The sequence below is a fragment of the Aythya ferina genome (genome assembly GCF_964211825.1).
Source record: "Aythya ferina genome assembly, chromosome: 14".
Classification (NCBI taxonomy): domain Eukaryota; kingdom Metazoa; phylum Chordata; class Aves; order Anseriformes; family Anatidae; genus Aythya; species Aythya ferina.
In genome coordinates this window covers 12121408-12143828 of record NC_140312.1, presented here as the reverse complement: position 1 = coordinate 12143828, position 22421 = coordinate 12121408, and the positions used below count along the sequence as shown (strand labels likewise).

At 52.3% G+C, this 22421-nt stretch overlaps 1 protein-coding gene and 1 pseudogene across 2 annotated transcripts; both read right to left on the bottom strand.

The window, feature by feature from the left end:
• Nucleotides 1-466: 466 nt before the first annotated feature.
• On the bottom strand, nt 467-21730 carry LOC311444623 (protocadherin gamma-A5-like). The gene is made up of 2 exons (XM_084535899.1): nt 21406-21730; nt 467-4722 (listed from the first exon to the last, which is right to left on the bottom strand). Exons 1-2 carry the CDS (start codon nt 21614-21616, stop codon nt 2375-2377), a joined length of 2559 nt encoding a protein of 852 aa, XP_084392025.1. The 5' UTR covers nt 21617-21730; the 3' UTR covers nt 467-2374.
• Nucleotides 9405-13182, bottom strand: LOC311444636 (protocadherin gamma-A5 pseudogene; annotated as a pseudogene). The gene has a single exon. The product of its transcript is annotated as a protocadherin gamma-A5 pseudogene (transcript).
• Nucleotides 21731-22421: the final 691 nt, after the last annotated feature.

Below are 22421 nucleotides of genomic sequence, written 5' to 3'. Positions count from 1 at the left end.
TCCTGGCTTACTAGGGCAAGGCACGCGAACACATAATACATTCCCCAGCAAAGCTATGCTGCTATTGACAACACAACCTACATGCAGGGAAGAAACAGCAGGAAAAGAAAATATTGGACCAGCAGGACCTTTCTCATGTTAAGTCTTGTAATCAATGAAGACAGACTCAGATGGAGCTTCTATTTCATTTCCTATATACACAAATATTTGTCTCCAGATGGCTGATAGGACCTTCTCAAGGCAGATAAGGACTTGCTGCAGTACAAACTCTGCATTTTCAAATGTGAAAGCCCTAGCCAGAAAAAGGAAAACATGAAGCACAACCTTCCTGAGAACAAGGACCTGATAATGGAATTATAGCTATGAAGAAACTCTTTGGCAAAAAGTTACAATAAATAGGAGTGAAGTAATGAGGATTCTCACAGGTATTATAAGCCATAATATGCAGGCATCATCACACCACATGCACAGTTTTTCTGCAAAGCATTTTATTGTCAGAGAATTAAAGTTGCCTTTCAGAGCAGGGAAACCAGGATAAAATGGAGCATAAATGCTACAGGAATTGGAACAACATATAACGTTAAACCTTTGAATGATACTGAACCACTTATTTTCCACGTTAAAAAAATAAACAAAAATAAACAAACAAACCAAACCACCAAACAACAACAAAAACAATAAAACAAACAAACAAACAAAAACCTCTCACCATCTTTGCTCTGCATTCACAGCATTCATTTGTACCACTCACAACATCCAAGTTCTAGCCATATGGTGGCCACTGGCAAGAACATTTCATCCAGTGACCTTTTTAGGAAACATGAGGATATTAAAGACTGTCCTGACAGCACTAAACAGTCACATTGGGAATGCAAACCACTCTCACAGTCCCATTAATCAGAACAGATCTTGCAGCCTTCTCAGGGTTCCCCAGCATTTTGTCATTGACAACAAACAAAGCAAAAATGTGGAAAGGACAGAAAAGGAACAAGAAAACCAGACAAGAATCCAATCTCAAACTTCATACAACATTTTCAATCCTAGTCAAATATTATGCAGCACAAATTAAAGCCTAAAAAGACATGTTACCCAGGCCATTATTCCACCACACACACTGAAACAGCAGCACAGAAGAATATAAAGACATTTCTCTTCTCAAAACATCTTCATGCAGCAAGAGAACAGTTGCACAGAGTAGAAAGGAAAAGCAGCTAAGTGAAAGATGAGGTCCTTGAATATTGTTTCAAGACCATCCCAATCCACTAAAACACCGTGCAGGCATTCTCATGCATTATTTCAATTCACTATTGGAATTTGCTGTTACCGAAAATAGTGAGTGCTGAATGGGTTAATGGAAAGATGCATCTTGCCTTCCAGATATTCTTACATGGAAAGGAAAAGTCCACCTATTCCCTCACCAGAGCGGGGCCCATGAAAGCATATCACATTCCTCAACACAGCTATGCTCGTAACTCAGCCTACCCAGGTAGACAAAAGACCAGGAAAAGTTAAAATCAGACAAGCAAAAAAAGCATTCAAAGAAAAAATGTGGTAGAGAAATTCACAGGAAAGATGGCATGGTCTTCTCTGCATTCAGGAAAATACCTCCCTAGAGCACCAAGAAATGGCTTAAGTCTAAAGTCTTCCTCCGGACTGTACAGTAGAGACATGATAGGAGGACAAGCTCATCAACTCTCTTCAGTTTTTACATGCTGTGCCCTGCATATCTCAAATGAAAATGAAACTATAAATGTAAATGACTTACTATGGGGCCTTTTCTCATGACAGGTGTTATGAGCAATTGGTTTCCCTTATACACAACATCTTGTATTCAGGTGGCTTATAAGACATTCTCAAGGAAGAGAAGGATTTGCTGCAATACAAACTTTGCATTTTCAAATGTAAAAGTCCTCGCAAAATTGGAAATATGGGAAGCACAACCTTCCTACAAACAAAGGCTTGAAAATGGAATTACAACTAGGAAGAAACACTACACCCCAATGCAGATAGGGGTAGAAAAATGAGAATTTTCACAGGTATTAGAAGGTATTATACTAAGGAATCATACCTCTACATACACAGTTTTTGTACAGAACATTTTGGCATCAGAGGATTAGCATTGCCTTTCAGGAAAGCAAAACAAGGATCAAATGGTGCAAAAATGCTGCAGGCATTGTCAAACGTATAAATTCAAAATTAATATATGCTACAGAAGTTGGCATTCACAATAAAATTGTACCACTGCTCAAAAAATATCACCACTTATCACACATTCTGTTCAAATGCAAAACCAAGATCTCAACTTTACTCCTCTACATTCATAGCATTCAGTTACACCACTCTCAATATTCTCCTTCCAAATGTATCTCAACAGCTAATAAGGGCTTATCATTCTGGGACATCGTAAGGGGAAGCAGAACACCAAGGGAAAGGCAATGAGCAGGAAGGGAGGCAAGCGCCGAGACGGAGGGCGTCGGCGTGTCCGGAGCGACTGACTCACCGGGAGGGCGTCGGGCGGTGCGCCGCGGGCGCCGGCAGCGTCTTCCCCGAGCAGCGGCGCGGCCTTGTCGGGCGCCGGCCGCGCCGGGAGGGTGTTGCAGCAGCTGTCGGCCGCCCAGCGCCGCTGGCTCTTGCGCGAGTCGGCGGTGAGCGACACCTCGTGCGAGTAGGAGTGCAGGAAGGCGCGGACGCCGTCGATGCCCACGAAGTGCGAGGCCGGCACGCCGCGCAAGGCGCCGCTGGCCGGCGGCAGCAGCTGCGAGCGGCGCCAGCGCCGCAGGCGCAGCGCCAGCAGCAGCAGCAGGAAGGCGACGAAGAGGCACGACACGGCCGCCACGGCCAGCACCAGCCAGCGCGTCAGGCTGCCGCCGGGCTCGGCCGGCGCCGCCGCGCTGCCCAGCTCCGACAGCAGCTCGGCCACGCTCTCGGCCAGCACCACCGTCAGCGTGGCCGTGGCCGACAGCGCCGGCCGGCCCTGGTCCTTCACCACCACCACCAGGCTGTGCCTGGGCGCGTCGCGGGCCAGCGGCGAGCGCGCCGTGCGCACCTCGCCGCTGTGCAGCCCCACGCGGAACAGCCCCGGCTCCGTCGCCTTGGCCAGCTCGTAGGACAGCCACGCGTTCTGCCCCGCGTCCGCGTCCACCGCCACCACCTTGGCCACCAGCGCGCCGGGCTCCGCCGAGCGCGGCGCCAGCTCCACGCCCGTCCAGCCCGCGCCCGACGCCGCCGCCATCGGCGGGTACAGCACCTGCGGCGCGTTGTCGTTCTCGTCCACGATCAGCAGCCGCACCGACACGTTGCTGCTCAGCGCCGGCGCGCCGCCGTCCTCCGCCCGCACCCACAGCCCCACCTCGCGCACCTCCTCGTAGTCGAACGAGCGCAGCGCGTACAGCGCGCCCGTCTCCGCCTGCACCGACACGTAGGACGACAGCGGCGCGCCCCGCACGCGCCCCTCCGACAGCCGGTAGCGCACGCGCGCGTTCTGCCCCCAGTCCGCGTCCCACGCCCGCACCGTCAGCACCAGCGCGCCCTCGGCGTTGTTCTCGGGCAGACGGGCGCTGTAGCGCGCCTCCGCGAACACCGGCGCGTTGTCGTTCACGTCCAGCACGCGCAGCGCCAGCACCGCGCTGCTGCGCAGCGACGGCGACCCGCCGTCCGACGCCCACACCGTCACGTTGTACTCCGACACCTCCTCCCGGTCCAGCTCCCGCGCCGTCACCACGCTGTAGTAATTGTCCAGCGCCCGCTCCAGACGGAACGGGACGCTCTCCACGATGCTGCACCGCACCTCGCCGTTGGCGCCCGCGTCGCGGTCCTGCACGTGCAGCAGGGCCACCACCGTCCCCGAAGGCGCGTCCTCCGAGATCTCGCTCAGCGCCGACCGCACCGAAATCTCGGGCGCGTTGTCGTTCACGTCCATCACCGAGATTGTCACTACAGCATTGTCGGAAAGTCCGCCGCCGTCATTGGCTTCAAACTCCATTTCGTAGGAGTCGCCTTCCTCGAAGTCCAGGCTCCTCAACAGCCTGATCGATCCCGTCTCGGGATCCAGGTGGAAGATCTTCGAGAATTTCTTGGAAATCCCTTTAAATGAGTATTTCACATCGCTGTTGAGTCCCTCGTCGGCGTCGGTGGCCGTGAGGGTGAGGAGCGTGGAGCCCACGGGCACGTCCTCGGGCACGCGCACCGCGTACACCGCCTGGCTGAACACGGGCGCGTTGTCGTTGGCGTCCAGCACAGACACGCGGATGCGCGCCGTGCCCGTCCGTGCCGGCTCGCCGCCGTCGCTCGCCCTCAGCACCAGCTCGTGAAACGCCGCCTCCTCCCGGTCCAGCGCCTTGGCCAGCACCAGCTCGGGACGCTTCTCGCCGTCGGCTCCCGCCTGCACGGACAGCGAGAAGTGCTCGTCGCCGCTCAGCTCGTAGCTCTGCAGGGAATTCACTCCCATATCCGGGTCGTGAGCCTTAGACAGGGAAAAGCGCGAGGCGGGAGCAGTCATCTCGCTCATTCTCAGTTCATTTTCTCCTTCCCCAAAGCTGGGTGCGTTGTCGTTAATGTCCGTGATTTCAACTTCGATCCCGTAAACTTTCATCTCGCCCTCCACGATCACCTCACAGCGCAGCACGCATCGCTGCACGCCCTCGCACAGCTGCTCTCTATCTAGCCTCTCCGCCGTCACCAGGTGGCCGCTGTTCGCATGCAGAGCGAAATACCGCGTCCTATCTGCAGACACCACTCGGGCGCCGCGGTCGCGGAGCGCCGCCAGCTGCAGCGCCAGGTCCTTGGCCACGTCACCCACGAAAGAGCCCTTGGGCAGTTCCTCGGGCACCGAGTAGCGCAGCTGCCCCCACGCCGTCTCCCACGCAGCCACCAACACGCAGCACAGCAGCGCTCGCTGCCTCCGGCCCCACCGCCGTTGTCTCGCTGCGCACATCTCCGACATGGCCCCGCTGCCACCGGACGCTCGCCGAGAGGTCTCTGCCGCTGACCCGACTCTTCGCTTCCGGCTCTGGATCAGACTCTTCCTCCGGTTCCCGTCCCTTGCTCCGGCCTCGCCGCGGCCCGCTCTCGCCGTCCCCTCCGCCTCTATGTAGCTCGGCTCCGTACCGTGGGGCTGCTCGCAGCTCGCACGGCCGCCAACACAGCGAGCGAGCCGGGCCGCAGCGGGCGGGGCTGGCTGCAGCGCTCCGCTCCTTCCTCTCCTCTCCTCCGTGGTGAACAGCGGCGCCTGCAGCCTCCGCCCGGCACTGCACGCACGGCTCACAGCGAGCGCCGCCGCCCTGCCTCTTCCGCGGAAACCTTCGGCCCCCGTTGACCCGGCGCCCCGGCACATTCCCCTTCTGCAACGCCTTCTCTTCTACGAGGAAATGATGGAATGCATTCGGGTCTTCAGGGCGGTCATGATCAGAATGGAGGTATTGGCCTCTTCTTGTTATCTTAGTTCTACTGCATGGCAGGTAAAATTACTCGTGTTAATTAGGCCTCAAATTAATTATAAATATTACAACTTTTTGCAGAACGATGTTCACCTTAAGGACTTTCAGAGATCGTTTTAGCAGTCCTTCTTAAGTTAATATTTTCTTGTCTTTTCAACACTTTGTATTCATTGAAGCCTGACATTTATTTATAATTTGGGTTTTCTAGTAGATCTTCCAGTCGTTTTAGGGGTCTCTGCCACATTTAGGCCCAGTCCACAGCAAACAAGGCAAAAATGTGAAAACTGCACAAATGGAGGACTTCACTGTCACGCTGCAGATCTTCTTTTTTAATCTGACTCAAAATTAGATAGAATGACATTCAAGGGATGTACTTCCATTACTCAGGAGATGTTTCAGCCTGTGTGGGGTGAAAATCAGAAAGGCCAAAGCCCAGCTGGAGTTCAAGCTGGCTACTGGTCTTAAAGACATCGAAGATGATTTTGTAAATACATAAACAAGAAAAGGAGGACCAAAGACAAGACCCATCCATTATTGGATGTGGAGGGGAAACACAGTGACAAGAGATGATCACCCCAATGTGTTTTGGTCATAGTCTTTAGCAACAAGACCTATTTTTCTCTGGGTACCCCATCCCCTGACCACCTGGTAGATAGGGACAAGAAGCAGAATGAAGACCTCATAATCCATGAGAAAAAGGTCAGCAACCTGATGAACTACTAAGACATATGCAAGCCTATGGGGTCAGAAGGTTAAGTGACGGGTCCTTTGTTTGGGTCACAGCAATCCCATGCATTGCTACAGGCTGGGGAAAGAAGACTGGCTCAAAAGCTGGCTGGCCGAAAGATACCTCCAAGTATTGGTCAATAGCTAGCCGTATGGACGAGAGATACAGCAGCATCCAGACTTGTATCAGAAATAGTCTGGTCAGCAGGACTATGGAAGTGATTGTCCCTCTGTACTCGGCTCTCATGAGGCTGCACCTCAAATACGTGATCAGTTTTGGACCCCTCACTACAGGAAGGTTACTGAGGTGCTGAAGCAGGTCAAAGCAGGGCAACGGAGCTGTTGAAGGGTCTAGAGAACAGGTCTCATTAGGAGCGGCTGATGGAGATGGGGTTGTTTAGTCTACAGAAAAGGAGGCTCAGGGCAGATCTTATCGTGTTCTACAGTTACCTTAAAGGGGGGCTACAGCAAGTGGGAATCAGCCTGTTGCCAAGAACCATGTGATAAAAAAATAGGAAATGGCCTCAGATTGCTGCAGTGGAGGTTTACATTGGATATTAGGAAAATGTGTTTCACTGAAAAGATTGTGAAGTATTCAGCAAGGCTGCCCATCGATGTAGTTGAGTCACCAATATTGGAGGTCTTCAGAGGTGTGTAGATGGAGAGCTTAGTGATGTGGTTTAACAGTAGACTTGACAGTGCTAGAGTAAATGTTGGGCTAGATGATCTAAGAGGTCTTTTCCAACCTAAATGATTCCAGGATACTAGGAACACAGCTGTTGTCATCGCACGTCTGTTATCAAAGCCACTTCCAGCTCCATTCTTGAGAGGTCAGGGTTCAAAGGATCCTCTTTCCACCAAGAGAATGTCACACACAAAGAATTCTTGAACTACTCCCAGCTGTTATGTTTGCCTTCCCTATTCATAACAGGCAGAAGGACTTCATTAAAAGACCAATTGCCCAGCCCACTTCTTCACAATGTGCACAGAGACTATACCGTGGACAGCTCTAAAGACATTTCTTTCCACTACATTAACATGACCTAACATTGTGAAGAAAATAAATGTTATGCAGATAGTTTATACACTTTGATTTTAGTTTTTTTAATATTTAGATATTTTTCAGTATTCATAGTAGTATATTGAGGGATTTTTGAAACAGTAAAGATCCCATGGCTTGCTGCAACTGAGCAAACCAAGCTACCAGGAACGACTATGAGAAGTTCCCGTGACAGTGTTCCAACATCGCCCAAATGAGGAATTTAGAGAAATACTGTTGCCAGCAGCTGGCTTCAAGGACAAGTTCTACATGACTGCTAATCACAAGGGGGATGTTTTCTTGCAGGTGGGATTGTTTTCTTGTACTTGTTTCTCTGCGTGCTTTTGACCAATAATCTTGTGTGAGACACTATCCAACCCTGTTAAGTTCACTATAAAAGTAAGGCTATTTGGGTAAAAAAAATGGAGCATGATCTGACCATACTGGTGTCTTTTCTGCTTTCGGCCGTTCTTCCTGCATCAGTAGTAGACCACATAAGGTAGACAGTAGGGGATGAATTCTCAAGAAAGCTCTCCCAAAGATCCCAGAAACATCAATAACATTTCTCAGGCAAAACCTATTGACCAGACAGACTTCAAAGAGCGTAAACCACAGCTTTGTGGGGAATGGAATAACTAAAACAATCCGAGAAAGGACCACCAGCCCTTCTACAACTTCTCACACAAAATTCCCCCAACACGTCAAATCAAACCTTCATAACTTCAATGCTTTTCTTTCACTGTCAGAATTTGCAAGCAAATTTTTCTGTTTTGTTTTGTTGAACTATTTTCTGTTGAAAAGTTCAACAAAAGTTTTCCCAATCTCATGCACCATGTACAACCACACCATCAAATTATACCATGAAGGGAGCTATGTTTCTCTGCAAATATCTAAAGCCTCCTAAAAAGGGATAAGGGACAGAGAGGATTCTTTCTGCAACAAAGACTGGGTCTTCGTAAATACAGCAGTAACGAAATGTCCCTCTGTTTTAAGTGTAATTGTTGTTCCACAGAGACATGCCTCATCTACTTATAACATTGAGCTTCTATTTCTTCCCATTATACACAAAATTTTGTTGTCTGGTGGCTGACTGGACCTTCTCAAAGAAGATAAATATTTGCTGCAATTCAAAAGTCGCATTTGCAAATGTAAAAGCCCTAGCCAGAAAAGGAAAATATGAAGCACAACCTTCCTGGGAACAAAGACCTAAAAATATAATTATAGTTATGAAGAAACTCTTTGGCACAAAGTTACAATAAATAGGAGTGAAGTAATGAGGATTCTCACAGGTATTATAAGCCATAATATGCAGGCATCATCACACCACATGCACAGTTTTTCTGCAAAGCATTTTATTACCAGAGAATTAAAGTTACCTTTCAGGGAAAGAAAACCAGGATAAAATGGTGCATAAATGCTGCAGGAATTGGCACAAATTAGGAAGTCAAACCTTTGACTGAACAATATCACTGCTGAGCTACTTCCTTTTCCACATTCAAAAAACAAAAACAAATAAGCAAAAAACCAACAATGCAATAAAATGAAAAACAATCAAATCAAAATTCCACTCACCATCTTTGCTCTGCATTCACAGCATTCATTTGTACCACTCACAACATCCAAGTTCTAGCCATATGGTGGCCACTGGCAAGAACATTTCATCTAGTGACATTTTAAGGAAACATGAGGATATTAAAGACTGTTCTGACAGCACTAACCAGTCACATTGGGAATGCAAACCACTCTCACAGTCCCATAAATCAAAACAGATCTTGCAGCCTTCTCAGGGTTCCCCAGCATTTTGTCATTGACAACAAACAAAGCAAAAATGTGGAAAGGACAGAAAAGGAACAAGAAAATAGGACAGGAATCCAATCTCAGACTTCATTCAACATTTTCAATCCTAGTCAAATATTATGCAGCACAAATTAAAGCCTAAAAAGACACATTACCCAGACCATTATTCCACCACACACACTGAAACAGCAGCACAGAAGAATATAAAGACATTTCTCTGCTCAACCCATCTTCATGCAGCAAGAGAACAGTTGCACAGAGTAGAAAGGAAAAGCAGCTAAGTGAAAGATGAGGTCCTTGAATATCATTTCAAGACCATCCCAATCCACTAAAACACTGTGCTAAACTAAAACATTCTCAATGATTAATAGAATTCATTATTGGAATTTGCTGTTACTGAGAATAGTGAGCGCTGAATGGGTTAATGGAAAGATGCATCTTGCCTTCCAGATATTCTTACATGGAAAGGAAAAGTCCACCTATTCCCTCACCAGAGCGGGGCCCATGAAAGCATATCACATTTCCTCAACACAGCTATGCTGTTACTCATAATCAGCTTACCCAGGTAGGCAAAAGACTAGGAAAAGATAAAATCAGACAAGCAAAAAAAAGCATTCAAAGAGAAAGTGTGGTAGAGAAATTCACAGGAAAGACGGCATGGTCTTCTCTGCATGCAGGAAAACACCTCCCCAGAGCACCAAGAAATGGCTCAGGTCTTAAGTCTTCCTCTGGACTTTACAGTAGGAACATCATAGCAAGAAAAGCTCATCAACTCTCTTCAGTTTTTACATGCTGTGCCCTGCATATCTCAAATGAAAATGAAACTATAAATGTAATTGTCTTACTATGGGGCCTTTTCTCATGACAAGTCTTGTGAGCAATTGGTTTCCCTTATACACAACATCTTGTCTCCAGATGGCTTATAAGACGTTGTCAAGGGAGAGAAGGATTTGCTGCAATACAAACTTTGCATTTTCAAATGTAAAACTCCTCTTAAAAAAAAAACGGAAATATGAAGAACAATCTTCCTGCAAACAGAGGTTTGAAAACGGACTTACAGTTAGGAAGAAACGCTACACCCCAATGCAGATAGGGGTAGAATAATGAGAATTTTCACAGGTATTAGAAGGTATTATACTAAGGAATCATACCTCTACATACACAGTTTTTGTACAGAACATTTTGGCATCAGAGGATTAGCATTGCCTTTCAGGAAAGCAAAACAAGGATCAAATGGTGCAAAAATGCTGCAGGCATTGTCAAACGTATAAATTCAAAATTAATATATGCTACAGAAGTTGGCATTCACAATAAAATTGTACCACTGCTCAAAAAATATCACCACTTATCACACATTCTGTTCAAATGCAAAACCAAGATCTCAACTTTACTCCTCTACATTCATAGCATTCAGTTACACCACTCTCAATATTCTCCTTCCAAATGTATCTCAACAGCTAATAAGGGCTTATCATTCTGGGACATCGTAAGGGGAAGCAGAACACCAAGGGAAAGGCAATGAGCAGGAAGGGAGGCAAGCGCCGAGACGGAGGGCGTCGGCGTGTCCGGAGCGACTGACTCACCGGGAGGGCGTCGGGCGGTGCGCCGCGGGCGCCGGCAGCGTCTTCCCCGAGCAGCGGCGCGGCCTTGTCGGGCGGCGGCCGCGCCGGGAGGGTGTTGCAGCAGCTGTCGGCCGCCCAGCGCCGCTGGCTCTTGCGCGAGTCGGCGGTGAGCGACACCTCGTGCGAGTAGGAGTGCAGGAAGGCGCGGACGCCGTCGATGCCCACGAAGTGCGAGGCCGGCACGCCGCGCAAGGCGCCGCTGGCCGGCGGCAGCAGCTGCGAGCGGCGCCAGCGCCGCAGGCGCAGCGCCAGCAGCAGCAGCAGGAAGGCGACGAAGAGGCACGACACGGCCGCCACGGCCAGCACCAGCCAGCGCGTCAGGCTGCCGCCGGGCTCGGCCGGCGCCGCCGCGCTGCCCAGCTCCGACAGCAGCTCGGCCACGCTCTCGGCCAGCACCACCGTCAGCGTGGCCGTGGCCGACAGCGCCGGCCGGCCCTGGTCCTTCACCACCACCACCAGGCTGTGCCTGGGCGCGTCGCGGGCCAGCGGCGAGCGCGCCGTGCGCACCTCGCCGCTGTGCAGCCCCACGCGGAACAGCCCCGGCTCCGTCGCCTTGGCCAGCTCGTAGGACAGCCACGCGTTCTGCCCCGCGTCCGCGTCCACCGCCACCACCTTGGCCACCAGCGCGCCGGGCTCCGCCGAGCGCGGCGCCAGCTCCACGCCCGTCCAGCCCGCGCCCGACGCCGCCGCCATCGGCGGGTACAGCACCTGCGGCGCGTTGTCGTTCTCGTCCACGATCAGCAGCCGCACCGACACGTTGCTGCTCAGCGCCGGCGCGCCGCCGTCCTCCGCCCGCACCCACAGCCCCACCTCGCGCACCTCCTCGTAGTCGAACGAGCGCAGCGCGTACAGCGCGCCCGTCTCCGCCTGCACCGACACGTAGGACGACAGCGGCGCGCCCCGCACGCGCCCCTCCGCCAGCCGGTAGCGCACGCGCGCGTTCTGCCCCCAGTCCGCGTCCCACGCCCGCACCGTCAGCACCAGCGCGCCCTCGGCGTTGTTCTCGGGCAGACGGGCGCTGTAGCGCGCCTCCGCGAACACCGGCGCGTTGTCGTTCACGTCCAGCACGCGCAGCGCCAGCACCGCGCTGCTGCGCAGCGACGGCGACCCGCCGTCCGACGCCCACACCGTCACGTTGTACTCCGACACCTCCTCCCGGTCCAGCTCCCGCGCCGTCACCACGCTGTAGTAGCTGCCCACCGAGCTCCGCAGACGGAACGGCACGTCGCCGACCAGCGAGCACCGCACCTCGCCGTTGGCGCCCGAGTCGCGGTCCTGCACGTGCAGCAGGGCCACCACCGTCCCCGAAGGCGCGTCCTCCGAGATCTCGTTCAGCGCCGACCGCACCGAAATCTCGGGCGCGTTGTCGTTCACGTCTGTCACTGAGATTGAGACCGTAGCCTTGTCGGATAGGCCACCGCCGTCACGTGCCATCACTTGGAGATCATAGGAGTCGCCTTCCTCGAAGTCCAGGCTCCTCAACAGCTTGATCGATCCCCTCTCCGGATCCAGGTCAAGTACCTTCGAAGCCTTCGTGGAAATTTCTTTAAAGGAGTATTTCACGTTCCCGTTCATTCCATCGTCGGCGTCGGTGGCCGTGAGGGTGAGGAGCGTGGAGCCCACGGGCACGTCCTCGGGCACGCGCACAGCGTACACCGCCTGGCTGAACACGGGCGCGTTGTCGTTGGCGTCCAGCACAGACACGCGGATGCGCGCCGTGCCCGTCCGTGCCGGCTCGCCGCCGTCGCTCGCCCTCAGCACCAGCTCGTGAAACGCCGCCTCCTCTCGGTCCAGCGCCTTGGCCAGCACCAGCTCGGGACTCTTCTCGCCGTCGGCTCCCACCTGCACGGACAGCGAGAAGTGCTCGTCGCCGCTCAACTCGTAGCTCTGCAGGGAATTCACTCCCACATCCGGGTCGTGAGCCTTAGATAGGGGCATACGCGTCCCGAGTCCCGTCGTTTCGCTCAGCGTTTCCTCAATCTGAATTTCGCTAAAGGTGGGTGTGTTGTCGTTAATGTCAGTGATTTCCACTTCGATCTCATAAAATTTCATCTCGCCCTCCACGATCACCTCACAGCGCAGCACGCATCGCTGTATGCCCTCGCACAGCTGCTCTCTATCTAGCCTCTCCGCCGTCACCAGGTGGCCGCTGTTCGCATGCAGTGCGAAATACTGCGTCCTATCTGCCGACACCACTCGGGCGCCGCGGTCGCGGAGCGCCGCCGGCTGCAGCGCCAGGTCCTTGGCCACGTCGCCCACGAAAGAGCCCTTGGGCAGCTCCTCGGGCACCGAGTAGCGCAGCTGCCCCCACACCGCCTCCCACGCCGCCACCAACACGCAGCACAGCAGCGCTCGCTGCCTCTGGCCCCAGCGCCCTTGTCTCGCTGCGCACATCTCCGATACGGCGCCCCCCCAACACCGGACGCCCGCGGACAGCTCCCGCCGCTCGACTCTTCGCCTCTGGTTCCGGATCAGACTCCTTCTCCCGCTCCTGCTCCGTTTCCCTTTTCCGGTACCGGCCCCGCCGCCGTCCGCTATCGCCAGCCCCTCCGCCTCGCTGGACCTCTATGTAGCTCGGCTCCGATCTGCGATGCCGCTCGCATCCCGCACGGCCGCCGATACAGAGAGCGAACGAGCTGGGCGGCAGCGGGCGGGGCTGGCTGCAGCGCTCCGCTCCTTCCTCTCCTCTCCTCCGTGGTGAACAGCGGCGCCCGCAGCCTCCGCCCGGCACTGCACGCACGGCTCACAGCGAGCGCCGCCGCCCTGCCTCTTCCGCGGAAACCTTCGGTCCCCGCGGACACGGCGACTTCTCTTCTTCGAGTAGAAGATCGAAGTCATTCTGGTCTTCAGCGTGGTCATGATCACAATGAAGGTAGTGTCCTCTGCTTGATGTCTTAGTTCTACTGCATGGCAGGTAAAATTATACGTTTTAATTTGACCTCGGAGTAATTATTGCTTTTACACCATGTGTGCAGGACAGTCACTTCAAGGAATTACAGAGACCGTTTCTGCAGTCCTTCTTGAATGAGTATTTTCTTGTCTTTCCAACAATTTATATTCATTTGAATCTTACATTTGTTGATAATTTGTGCCGTCGTTCCAATGTCAACAACTGATATAAAACAGTTCTCCCTGTACATGTGCAGCATCAAGGAACCAACAGGTCCCATCAGCTCTGAGAAGCGTGGGTACTCTCCACATCCCTGTTATTTAGCAAAGCAGTCTGGGCACTCGCCTCTGATCAGTTTCCCCCCTATAAATACAGTCCAGGAGATCACAACAGCAAAAGATGCTTTTCTAACTTTCATTCACTTTAACGGTTTTCCAGAAAAATGCCTACCCCTAAAACAGAAGAAAACCCCAGGGCATTCACTTTGAATGTATCAGAGAACTATGGGACACGAGCATCCCAGTGTACACAGACGAGTAAGATGAGGGCAGAACTCAGCATCCCTTATCAAACATGTCCAATACATTCATTTGAGAAAAAGCCAAAGGAAGACCATGAAATATCTCGAGTATTAAGCATCTATCATATTTTCCTGATTCTGTCATGCTGAATCACTGGATCTCATTCTACACAGTCAGCATTCACATTCATGGCTAATGGTTATTACATCAGTACTTGGCATCAGTTACAGCCCTAGATTATTGCTTTCATGGAACACCTGCTCCCAAAGTAACATTCTGCTCTTCTTTGACTTCACCTTCATACATGGTGGTGACTCCAGTCTGCACCCTTTCACCTCAGACACCTCTACTCCATAGGCACTTTCTGCCAAATACTTTATTCTCAGGGAAACATCATTGCCTCTAAAGAGAGGGACACCATGATCAGAACAGAAATGGCATAGCCCTTGGCATCAGGCATGAAACCAAAGCATTCCCCAGCCAAAGACACACTGATCCAACTATTTTCAAGGCTCTAAGCCTGCCTCTCACCCTTTCTACTGTGCAGTCACGGTCTTTATCTGCGTCATGGACAACATCCCACTTCTCACCATTGGTGAGAGCAGAAGGAAAAGGGCATATAATTCTCTGACACTTTACTGAAAGAGAGATATATCAAAGTAGTTCTTTTCTAGTACATATGCCAGTCCTTTTAAGAGTCTCTGCCACACTCAGGCCCAGTTCACAGTAAACAAGGCAAAAATGTGAAAATTGCACAAATGAAGGACTTCACTGTCACTCTACAGATCTTCTTTTTTTGATCTGCCTCAACATTAGATAGAATGAAATTCCAGGGATGTACTTCCATTCCTCAGGAGATGTTTCAGGCTGTGTGTGGTGATAATTTGAAAGGCCAAATCCCAGCTGGAACTCAAGCTGGTTATTAGTCTTAAAGACATCTAAGATGGTTTTCTGAATGCAAAAACAAGAAAAAGAGGACCAAAGACAAGCTCCATCCATTAGTGGATGTGGAGGAGAAACACAGTGACAAGAGATGATCTCCCTAATGCGTTTTTCGTCACAGTCTATAGCAACAAGACCTATTTTTCTCTGGGTACCCAATCTACTGACTACCTGGTAGATAGGGACAGGAAGCAGAATGAAGACCTCATAATCCACGAGAAAAGGTTCAGCAACCTGATAAACTACTTAGACATATGCAAGTCTATGGGGCCAGAAGGCTAAGTGACAGGTCCTTTGTTTGGGTCACAGCAATCCCATGCAGTGCTATAGACTGGGGAAAGAAAACTGGCTGAAAAACTGTCTGGCTGAAAGCTACCCCTGAATGTTGGTCAGTAGCCAGCTGAATATGAGCCAGCAGTGTGGCCAAGAGATCCAGCAGCATCCAGACTTGTATCAGAAATAGTCTGGCCAGCAGGACTATGAAAAAGATTGTCCCTCTGTACTCGGCTCTCGTGAGGCTGCACCTCAAATACTGTGATCAGTTTTGGACCCCTCACTACAGGAAGGTTACTGAGGTGCTGAAGCAGGTCAAAGCAGGGCAATGGAGCTGTTGAAGGGTCTAGAGAACAGATCTCATTAGGAGCGGCTGATGGAGATGGGGTTGTTTAGCTTACAACATAGGAGGTTCAGGACAGATCTTATCGTGTTATACAATTACCTTAAAGGGAGGCTACAGCAAAGTGGGAATTAGCCTTTTGCCAGGAACCATGTGATAAAACAATAGGAAATGGCCTCAGATTGCTGCAGTGGAGGTTTACATTGGATATTAGGGAATTGTGTTTCACTGAAAAGATTGTGAAGTATTCAGCAAGGCTGCCCATCGATGTAGTTGAGTTGCCAACATTGAAGGTCTTCAGAGGTGTGTATATGGAGAGCTTAGTGATGTGGTTTAACGGTAGACTTGGCAGTGCTAGAGTAAATGTTGGGCTAGATGATCTAAGAGCTCTTTTCCAACCTAAATGATTCCAGGATTCTATGAACACAGCTGTTGTCATAGCACGTGTCTGTTATGAAAGCTACTTCCAGCTCCATTCTTGAGAGGTAAGGGTTCAAAGTTGCTATTTCTACCAAGAGAACGTCACACACAAAGAATTCTCAAACTGCTCTCAGCTGTTAGGATTGCTTTCTCTATTCTTAAAAGGCAGAAGGACTTCATTAAAAGACCAATTGCCCAGCCCACTTCTTCACAACGTGCACAGAGACTATACCATGGACAGCTCTAAAGACATTTCTTTCCACTACATTAACATGACCTAACATTGTGAAGAAAATAAATGTTACGCAGCTTGTTTATACACATTTATATTTCTTATATTTAGAAATTTTTCAGTATTCATAGTAGTAGACCACATAACGTAGACAGTAGGGGAGGAATTCTACGGAAGGCTCTTTGAAAGATCCCAATAATATCAATAACATTTCTCAGGAAAAACTTATTGACCAGACAGACTTCAAAGAGCATAAACCACAGCTTTGTGGGGAATGGAATAACTAAAACAAGAGAAAGGACCACCAGCCCTTCTACAGCCCCTCACACAACATTCCCTCAACACGTTACGTCAAACCTTCTTAACTTCAATGCTTTTCTTTCACCATCAGAATTTGCAAGCAAATCTCACCAAAGGAAAAGTTCAACAAACCTTTTCCCAATCTCACGCACAATGTACAAGCACACCTTCAAAGTATACCATGAAGGGAGCTACATTTCTCTGCAAGTATTTAAAGTCTCCTAAAGAGATAAGGGACAGAGAGGATTCTTTCTGCAACAAAGACTGGGTCTTCCTCAATACATCACTAAGGAAATGTCTCTCTGCTTTAACTATATGTGCTGCACTATAGAGACACGACTCTTCGACTAAAATCATGCTAACATCTACTCCCCAGACAAAAAAAAAAAAAGGAGAACACACAAACACCCTGGTATCTCCAGTCTTCCACACGAGCTCTGACTTTGATGAAATACAAACCTATCGGCTAACATAGCCAAGGCACATGGACACATAACACATTCCCCAAAAAAACTATGCTGCTACTGACAACACAACCTACATGCAGGGAAGAAACACCAGGAAAAGAAAATATCGGACCAGCAGTACAAAGAAGCATTCAAAAAGAAAGTGTGGTAGAGAAAATCACTGGACATGGGCCACACTCTTCTCTCTGCACTGGAAAAGGCCTCCCTAAACCACCAAGACATCACTGAGGTCCTGAGCTGCAAGCAAAGCCCTAGAGAGTTCATATAGACTTCATTTTAAGAAATGTTCATCAGCTGTCATCTGATTTTCCATGAGGTGGCCTGCTCATAGTCAAAGAATATGAAAATGGAAATGGAAAGGCCATACTATATGGAACTTTCTCATGCCACGTCTCGTGAACAATGAGGACAGATTCAGTTTCAGATTTGGTTTCATTTCCCATATACACAAATATATGTCTCCAGATGGCTGATAGGACCTTCTCAAGGCAGATAAGGACTTGCTGCAGTGCAAACTCTGCATTTTCAAATGTAAAGGTCCTAGCCAGAAAAGGGAAATATGAAGCACAACCTTCCTGAAAACAAAGACCTGCAAATGGAATTATAGCTATGAAGAAACTCTTTGGCACAAAGTTACAATAAATAGGAAGGAAGTAATGAAGATTCTAACAGGAATTTAAGCCATAACACGCAGACATCATAACACCACATGCACAGTTTTTCTGCAAAGCATTTTATTACCAGAGATGTTTAAAGATACCTTACAGGGCAAGAATACCAGGATAAAATGGTGCATAAATGCTGCAGGAATTGGCACAAATTAGGAAGTCAAACCTTTGACTGAACGATATCACTGCTGAGCTACTTCTTTTCCACATTCAAAAAACAGACAAACAAACAAAAAGCAATAAAATTAAAAACAAACAAACAAACAAAAAATATTACACTTACCATCTTTGCTCTGCATTCACAGCATTCATTTGCACCACTCACAACATCCAAGTTCTAGCCATATGGAGGCCACTGGCAAGAGCATTTCATCCAGTGACATTTTAAGGAAACATGAGGATATCAAAGACTTTGTGCCAAATGCAGCAAATATTCATGCTGTGTATGGGAACAGCTCCCACAGTCCAACAACTCATAACAAATCTTCCAATCTTTTCAGGGTTCTCAGGAACATGAGGCCACTTTTTGTCACTGACAACAAAGAAGGCAAGTATGTGAAAACTGCAGGACAAGAAACAGAATCCAATCTCACACTTCACACAACATTAACCAAGCCAAATATTTTGCAACACAAATTCAAGTGATGAAGACTAAAAGGACGCGATGCCCAGACCACTATTCCACCACACACACAAAAACAGCAGCACAGATTCATATAGACATCTTTTTGCATAATCTATCTTCATGAAGCATCAGAAAAGTTGCTTAGAGTATGGAAGTATGGAGGAGAAGTAGCCAAATGACATATTGGCCATTAAGATTTTATTTAAAGATAAGCGCAAACTACTGCATGTGAGCTATTGGGAGGCTACCTTTTAACTTCCTGGTAGTCTCAAGTGTACATGAACACAGAAGAGTGAAAAACAAAACGAATACCTGCATGATATATGCCAGGGGATGAAAGGAACAACCAGCAGATAAGTGGGAAAAAAGTTAGAAGATCATGTAGAGCAGCGTTGCAGGGAAAGACCCCCTCTTGTCTCCTGACTTCCGCAACATCTGTAACGCTGGCAGTGGAGCCCACACTTGGCTCCCTTCACAAAAAAGGACAACAACCTGATACGAAACAAAGCTGTGCCTTGCTGAGAAGGAAACCTGCCCACTCAGGAATGAGAGTGGTAAATTTTCAGAAAAGCAAAAAGAAGTGAAGACAAAAAGGAAATCCTGCATGATACATGTCAGGGAATGAAAGGAGCAACCACCTGGCATGTGGGAAAAAAATAGGAGTTCATCTGGAGCAGAGCTGACGTCAAAAGCCCGCGCTCATGTCCCACATTCCACCTTACCTTTCAGAGTTACCCAAAACCCACTGCCTAATGAAGCTGTGCTTTGCTCAGCACCAAACATCCCCGGCCGGGAAGGAGAGCGGGGATGGAAAGGCAATGAGCAGGAAGGGAGGCAAGCGCCGAGACGGAGGGCGTCGGCGTGTCCGGAGCGACTGACTCACCGGGAGGGCGTCGGGCGGTGCGCCGCGGGCGCCGGCAGCGTCTTCCCCGAGCAGCGGCGCGGCCTTGTCGGGCGCCGGCCGCGCCGGGAGGGTGTTGCAGCAGCTGTCGGCCGCCCAGCGCCGCTGGCTCTTGCGCGAGTCGGCGGTGAGCGACACCTCGTGCGAGTAGGAGTGCAGGAAGGCGCGGACGCCGTCGATGCCCACGAAGTGCGAGGCCGGCACGCCGCGCAAGGCGCCGCTGGCCGGCGGCAGCAGCTGCGAGCGGCGCCAGCGCCGCAGGCGCAGCGCCAGCAGCAGCAGCAGGAAGGCGACGAAGAGGCACGACACGGCCGCCACGGCCAGCACCAGCCAGCGCGTCAGGCTGCCGCCGGGCTCGGCCGGCGCCGCCGCGCTGCCCAGCTCCGACAGCAGCTCGGCCACGCTCTCGGCCAGCACCACCGTCAGCGTGGCCGTGGCCGACAGCGCCGGCCGGCCCTGGTCCTTCACCACCACCACCAGGCTGTGCCTGGGCGCGTCGCGGGCCAGCGGCGAGCGCGCCGTGCGCACCTCGCCGCTGTGCAGCCCCACGCGGAACAGCCCCGGCTCCGTCGCCTTGGCCAGCTCGTAGGACAGCCACGCGTTCTGCCCCGCGTCCGCGTCCACCGCCACCACCTTGGCCACCAGCGCGCCGGGCTCCGCCGAGCGCGGCGCCAGCTCCACGCCCGTCCAGCCCGCGCCCGACGCCGCCGCCATCGGCGGGTACAGCACCTGCGGCGCGTTGTCGTTCTCGTCCACGATCAGCAGCCGCACCGACACGTTGCTGCTCAGCGCCGGCGCGCCGCCGTCCTCCGCCCGCACCCACAGCCCCACCTCGCGCACCTCCTCGTAGTCGAACGAGCGCAGCGCGTACAGCGCGCCCGTCTCCGCCTGCACCGACACGTAGGACGACAGCGGCGCGCCCCGCACGCGCCCCTCCGCCAGCCGGTAGCGCACGCGCGCGTTCTGCCCCCAGTCCGCGTCCCACGCCCGCACCGTCAGCACCAGCGCGCCCTCGGCGTTGTTCTCGGGCAGACGGGCGCTGTAGCGCGCCTCCGCGAACACCGGCGCGTTGTCGTTCACGTCCAGCACGCGCAGCGCCAGCACCGCGCTGCTGCGCAGCGACGGCGACCCGCCGTCCGACGCCCACACCGTCACGTTGTACTCCGACACCTCCTCCCGGTCCAGCTCCCGCGCCGTCACCACGCTGTAGTAGCTGCCCACCGAGCTCCGCAGACGGAACGGCACGTCGCCGACCAGCGAGCACCGCACCTCGCCGTTGGCGCCCGAGTCGCGGTCCTGCACGTGCAGCAGGGCCACCACCGTCCCCGAAGGCGCGTCCTCTGAGATCTCGCTCAGCGCCGACGACAGAATCAGCTCAGGCGCGTTGTCGTTCACGTCGGTCACCGAGATCGAGATTGTAGCCGTGTCGGAAAGGCCACCGCCGTCTTGTGCCTGCGCCTCCAGATGATAGGAATCGTCTTCCTCGAAGTCCAGGCTTCTCACCAGCCTGATCGATCCCGTCTCGGGATCCAGGTGGAAGGTTTCCGATGCTACGTCCGTTGCTGTCTTAAGCGAGTATTTCACGTTGGCGTTGAATCCCTCGTCGACGTCGGTGGCCGTGAGGGTGAGGAGCGTGGAGCCCACGGACACGTCCTCGGGCACGCTCACAGCATACACCGCCTGGCTGAACACGGGCGCGTTGTCGTTGGCGTCCAGCACAGACACGCGGATGCGCGCCGTGCCCGTTCGTGCCGGCTCGCCGCCGTCGCTCGCCCTCAGCACAAGCTCGTGAAACGCCGTCTCCTCCCGGTCCAGCGCCTTGGCCAGCACCAGCTCGGGACGCTTCTCGCCGTCGGCTCCCACCTGCACGGACAGTGAGAAGTGCTCGTCGACGCTCAGCTCGTAGCTCTGCAGGGAATTCACTCCCACGTCCGGGTCCCGAGCTTTAGACAAGAGAAAGCGCGACCCGGTAGCTGCCATCTCGTTCACTGTCAGTTCCATTTCTGCACTGCGGAAGCTGGGGGCGTTGTCGTTAATGTCGGTGATTTCCACTTCGATCTCGTAAACCTTCATCTCGCCCTCCACGATCACCTCGCAGTGCAGCACGCATCGCTCTACCAGCCGGCACAGCTGCTCTCTATCTAGCCTCTCCGCCGTCACCAGGTGGCCGCTGTTCGCATGCAGAGCAAAATACCGCGTCCTACCTCGGTCCAGGATGCGGGCGCCGCGGTCGCGGAGCGTCGCCGGCTGCAGCGCCAGGTCCTTGGCCACGTCGCCCACGAAAGAGCCCTTGGGCAGTTCCTCGGGCACCGAGTAGCGCAGCTGCCCCCACGCCGCCTCCCACGCCGCCACCAACACGCAGCACAGCAGCGCTCGCTGCCTCCGGCCCCAGCGCCCTTCTCTCGCCGCGCCCATCTCCGACACGGCCCCGCTACCACCGGACGCTCGCCGACTGCTCCCCGCCGCCGACCCGACTCTTCGCCTGCGGCTCCGGCTCCCGCTTCGGCTCCGGCCCCGCTGTCGCCCGCTATCGCCGGCCCCTCCGCGTCTATGTAGCTCGGCTCCGCACCGCGGAGCCCCTCGCAGCCCGCACGGCCGCCGACACAGCGAGCGACCGGGCGAGCCGGGCCGCAGCGGGCGGGGCTGGCTGCAGCGCTCCGCTCCTTCCTCTCCTCTCCTCCGTGGTGAACAGCGGCGCCCGCAGCCTCCGCCCGGCACTGCACGCACGGCTCACAGCGAGCGCCGCCGCCCGGCCTCTTCCGCGGAAACCTTCGGTCCCCGCGGACACTGCGCCTCGGCACATTCCCCTGCGATATGGCCCAGCGCCGGTGCGCTTGCCTTCTCTTCTTCGAGGAAAAGATCGAATGCATTCTGGTCTTTAGGGCCCTCAGGAGCAGAGTGAAGGCAGGGTATTCCTCTCGCTGTCCTCGTTTTTCCGCATGGGAAGTAGATTATTATTTTTTTTTGTTAATTCAGCCTGTTAATAGTTGTTAGTCTCAACTTACTATTGCAGAAGTATTGTGTACTCCACGAATTTCAAATGTCATTCTTGCCTTCCTTCTTGGTTTAAAGCTTCCTCGGCTTTCCAATAATCTATGAGCAACTAATTCAGTTTCGTTGTAATTTGTGCTCTTGTTTCAATGTCAACAACTATATAATACAGTTCTTCCTGTAAGGGTGCATCAGCAAGCAACCAGCAACCCCCCTCAGCTCTCTGAGC

What these genes read in the sequence shown, in the direction of transcription:
- LOC311444623 (XM_084535899.1), bottom strand. Translation starts at nt 21,616, where the DNA reads ATGGGCGCGGCGAGAGAAGGGCGCTGGGGCCGGAGGCAGCGAGCGCTG. An exon ending in CGCCCGCATCCTGGACCGAG is followed by an intron (nt 4,723 to 21,405) that starts GTAGGACGCGGT and finishes TGGTGTCTGCAG; the next exon opens with ATAGGACGCGGTATTTCGCT.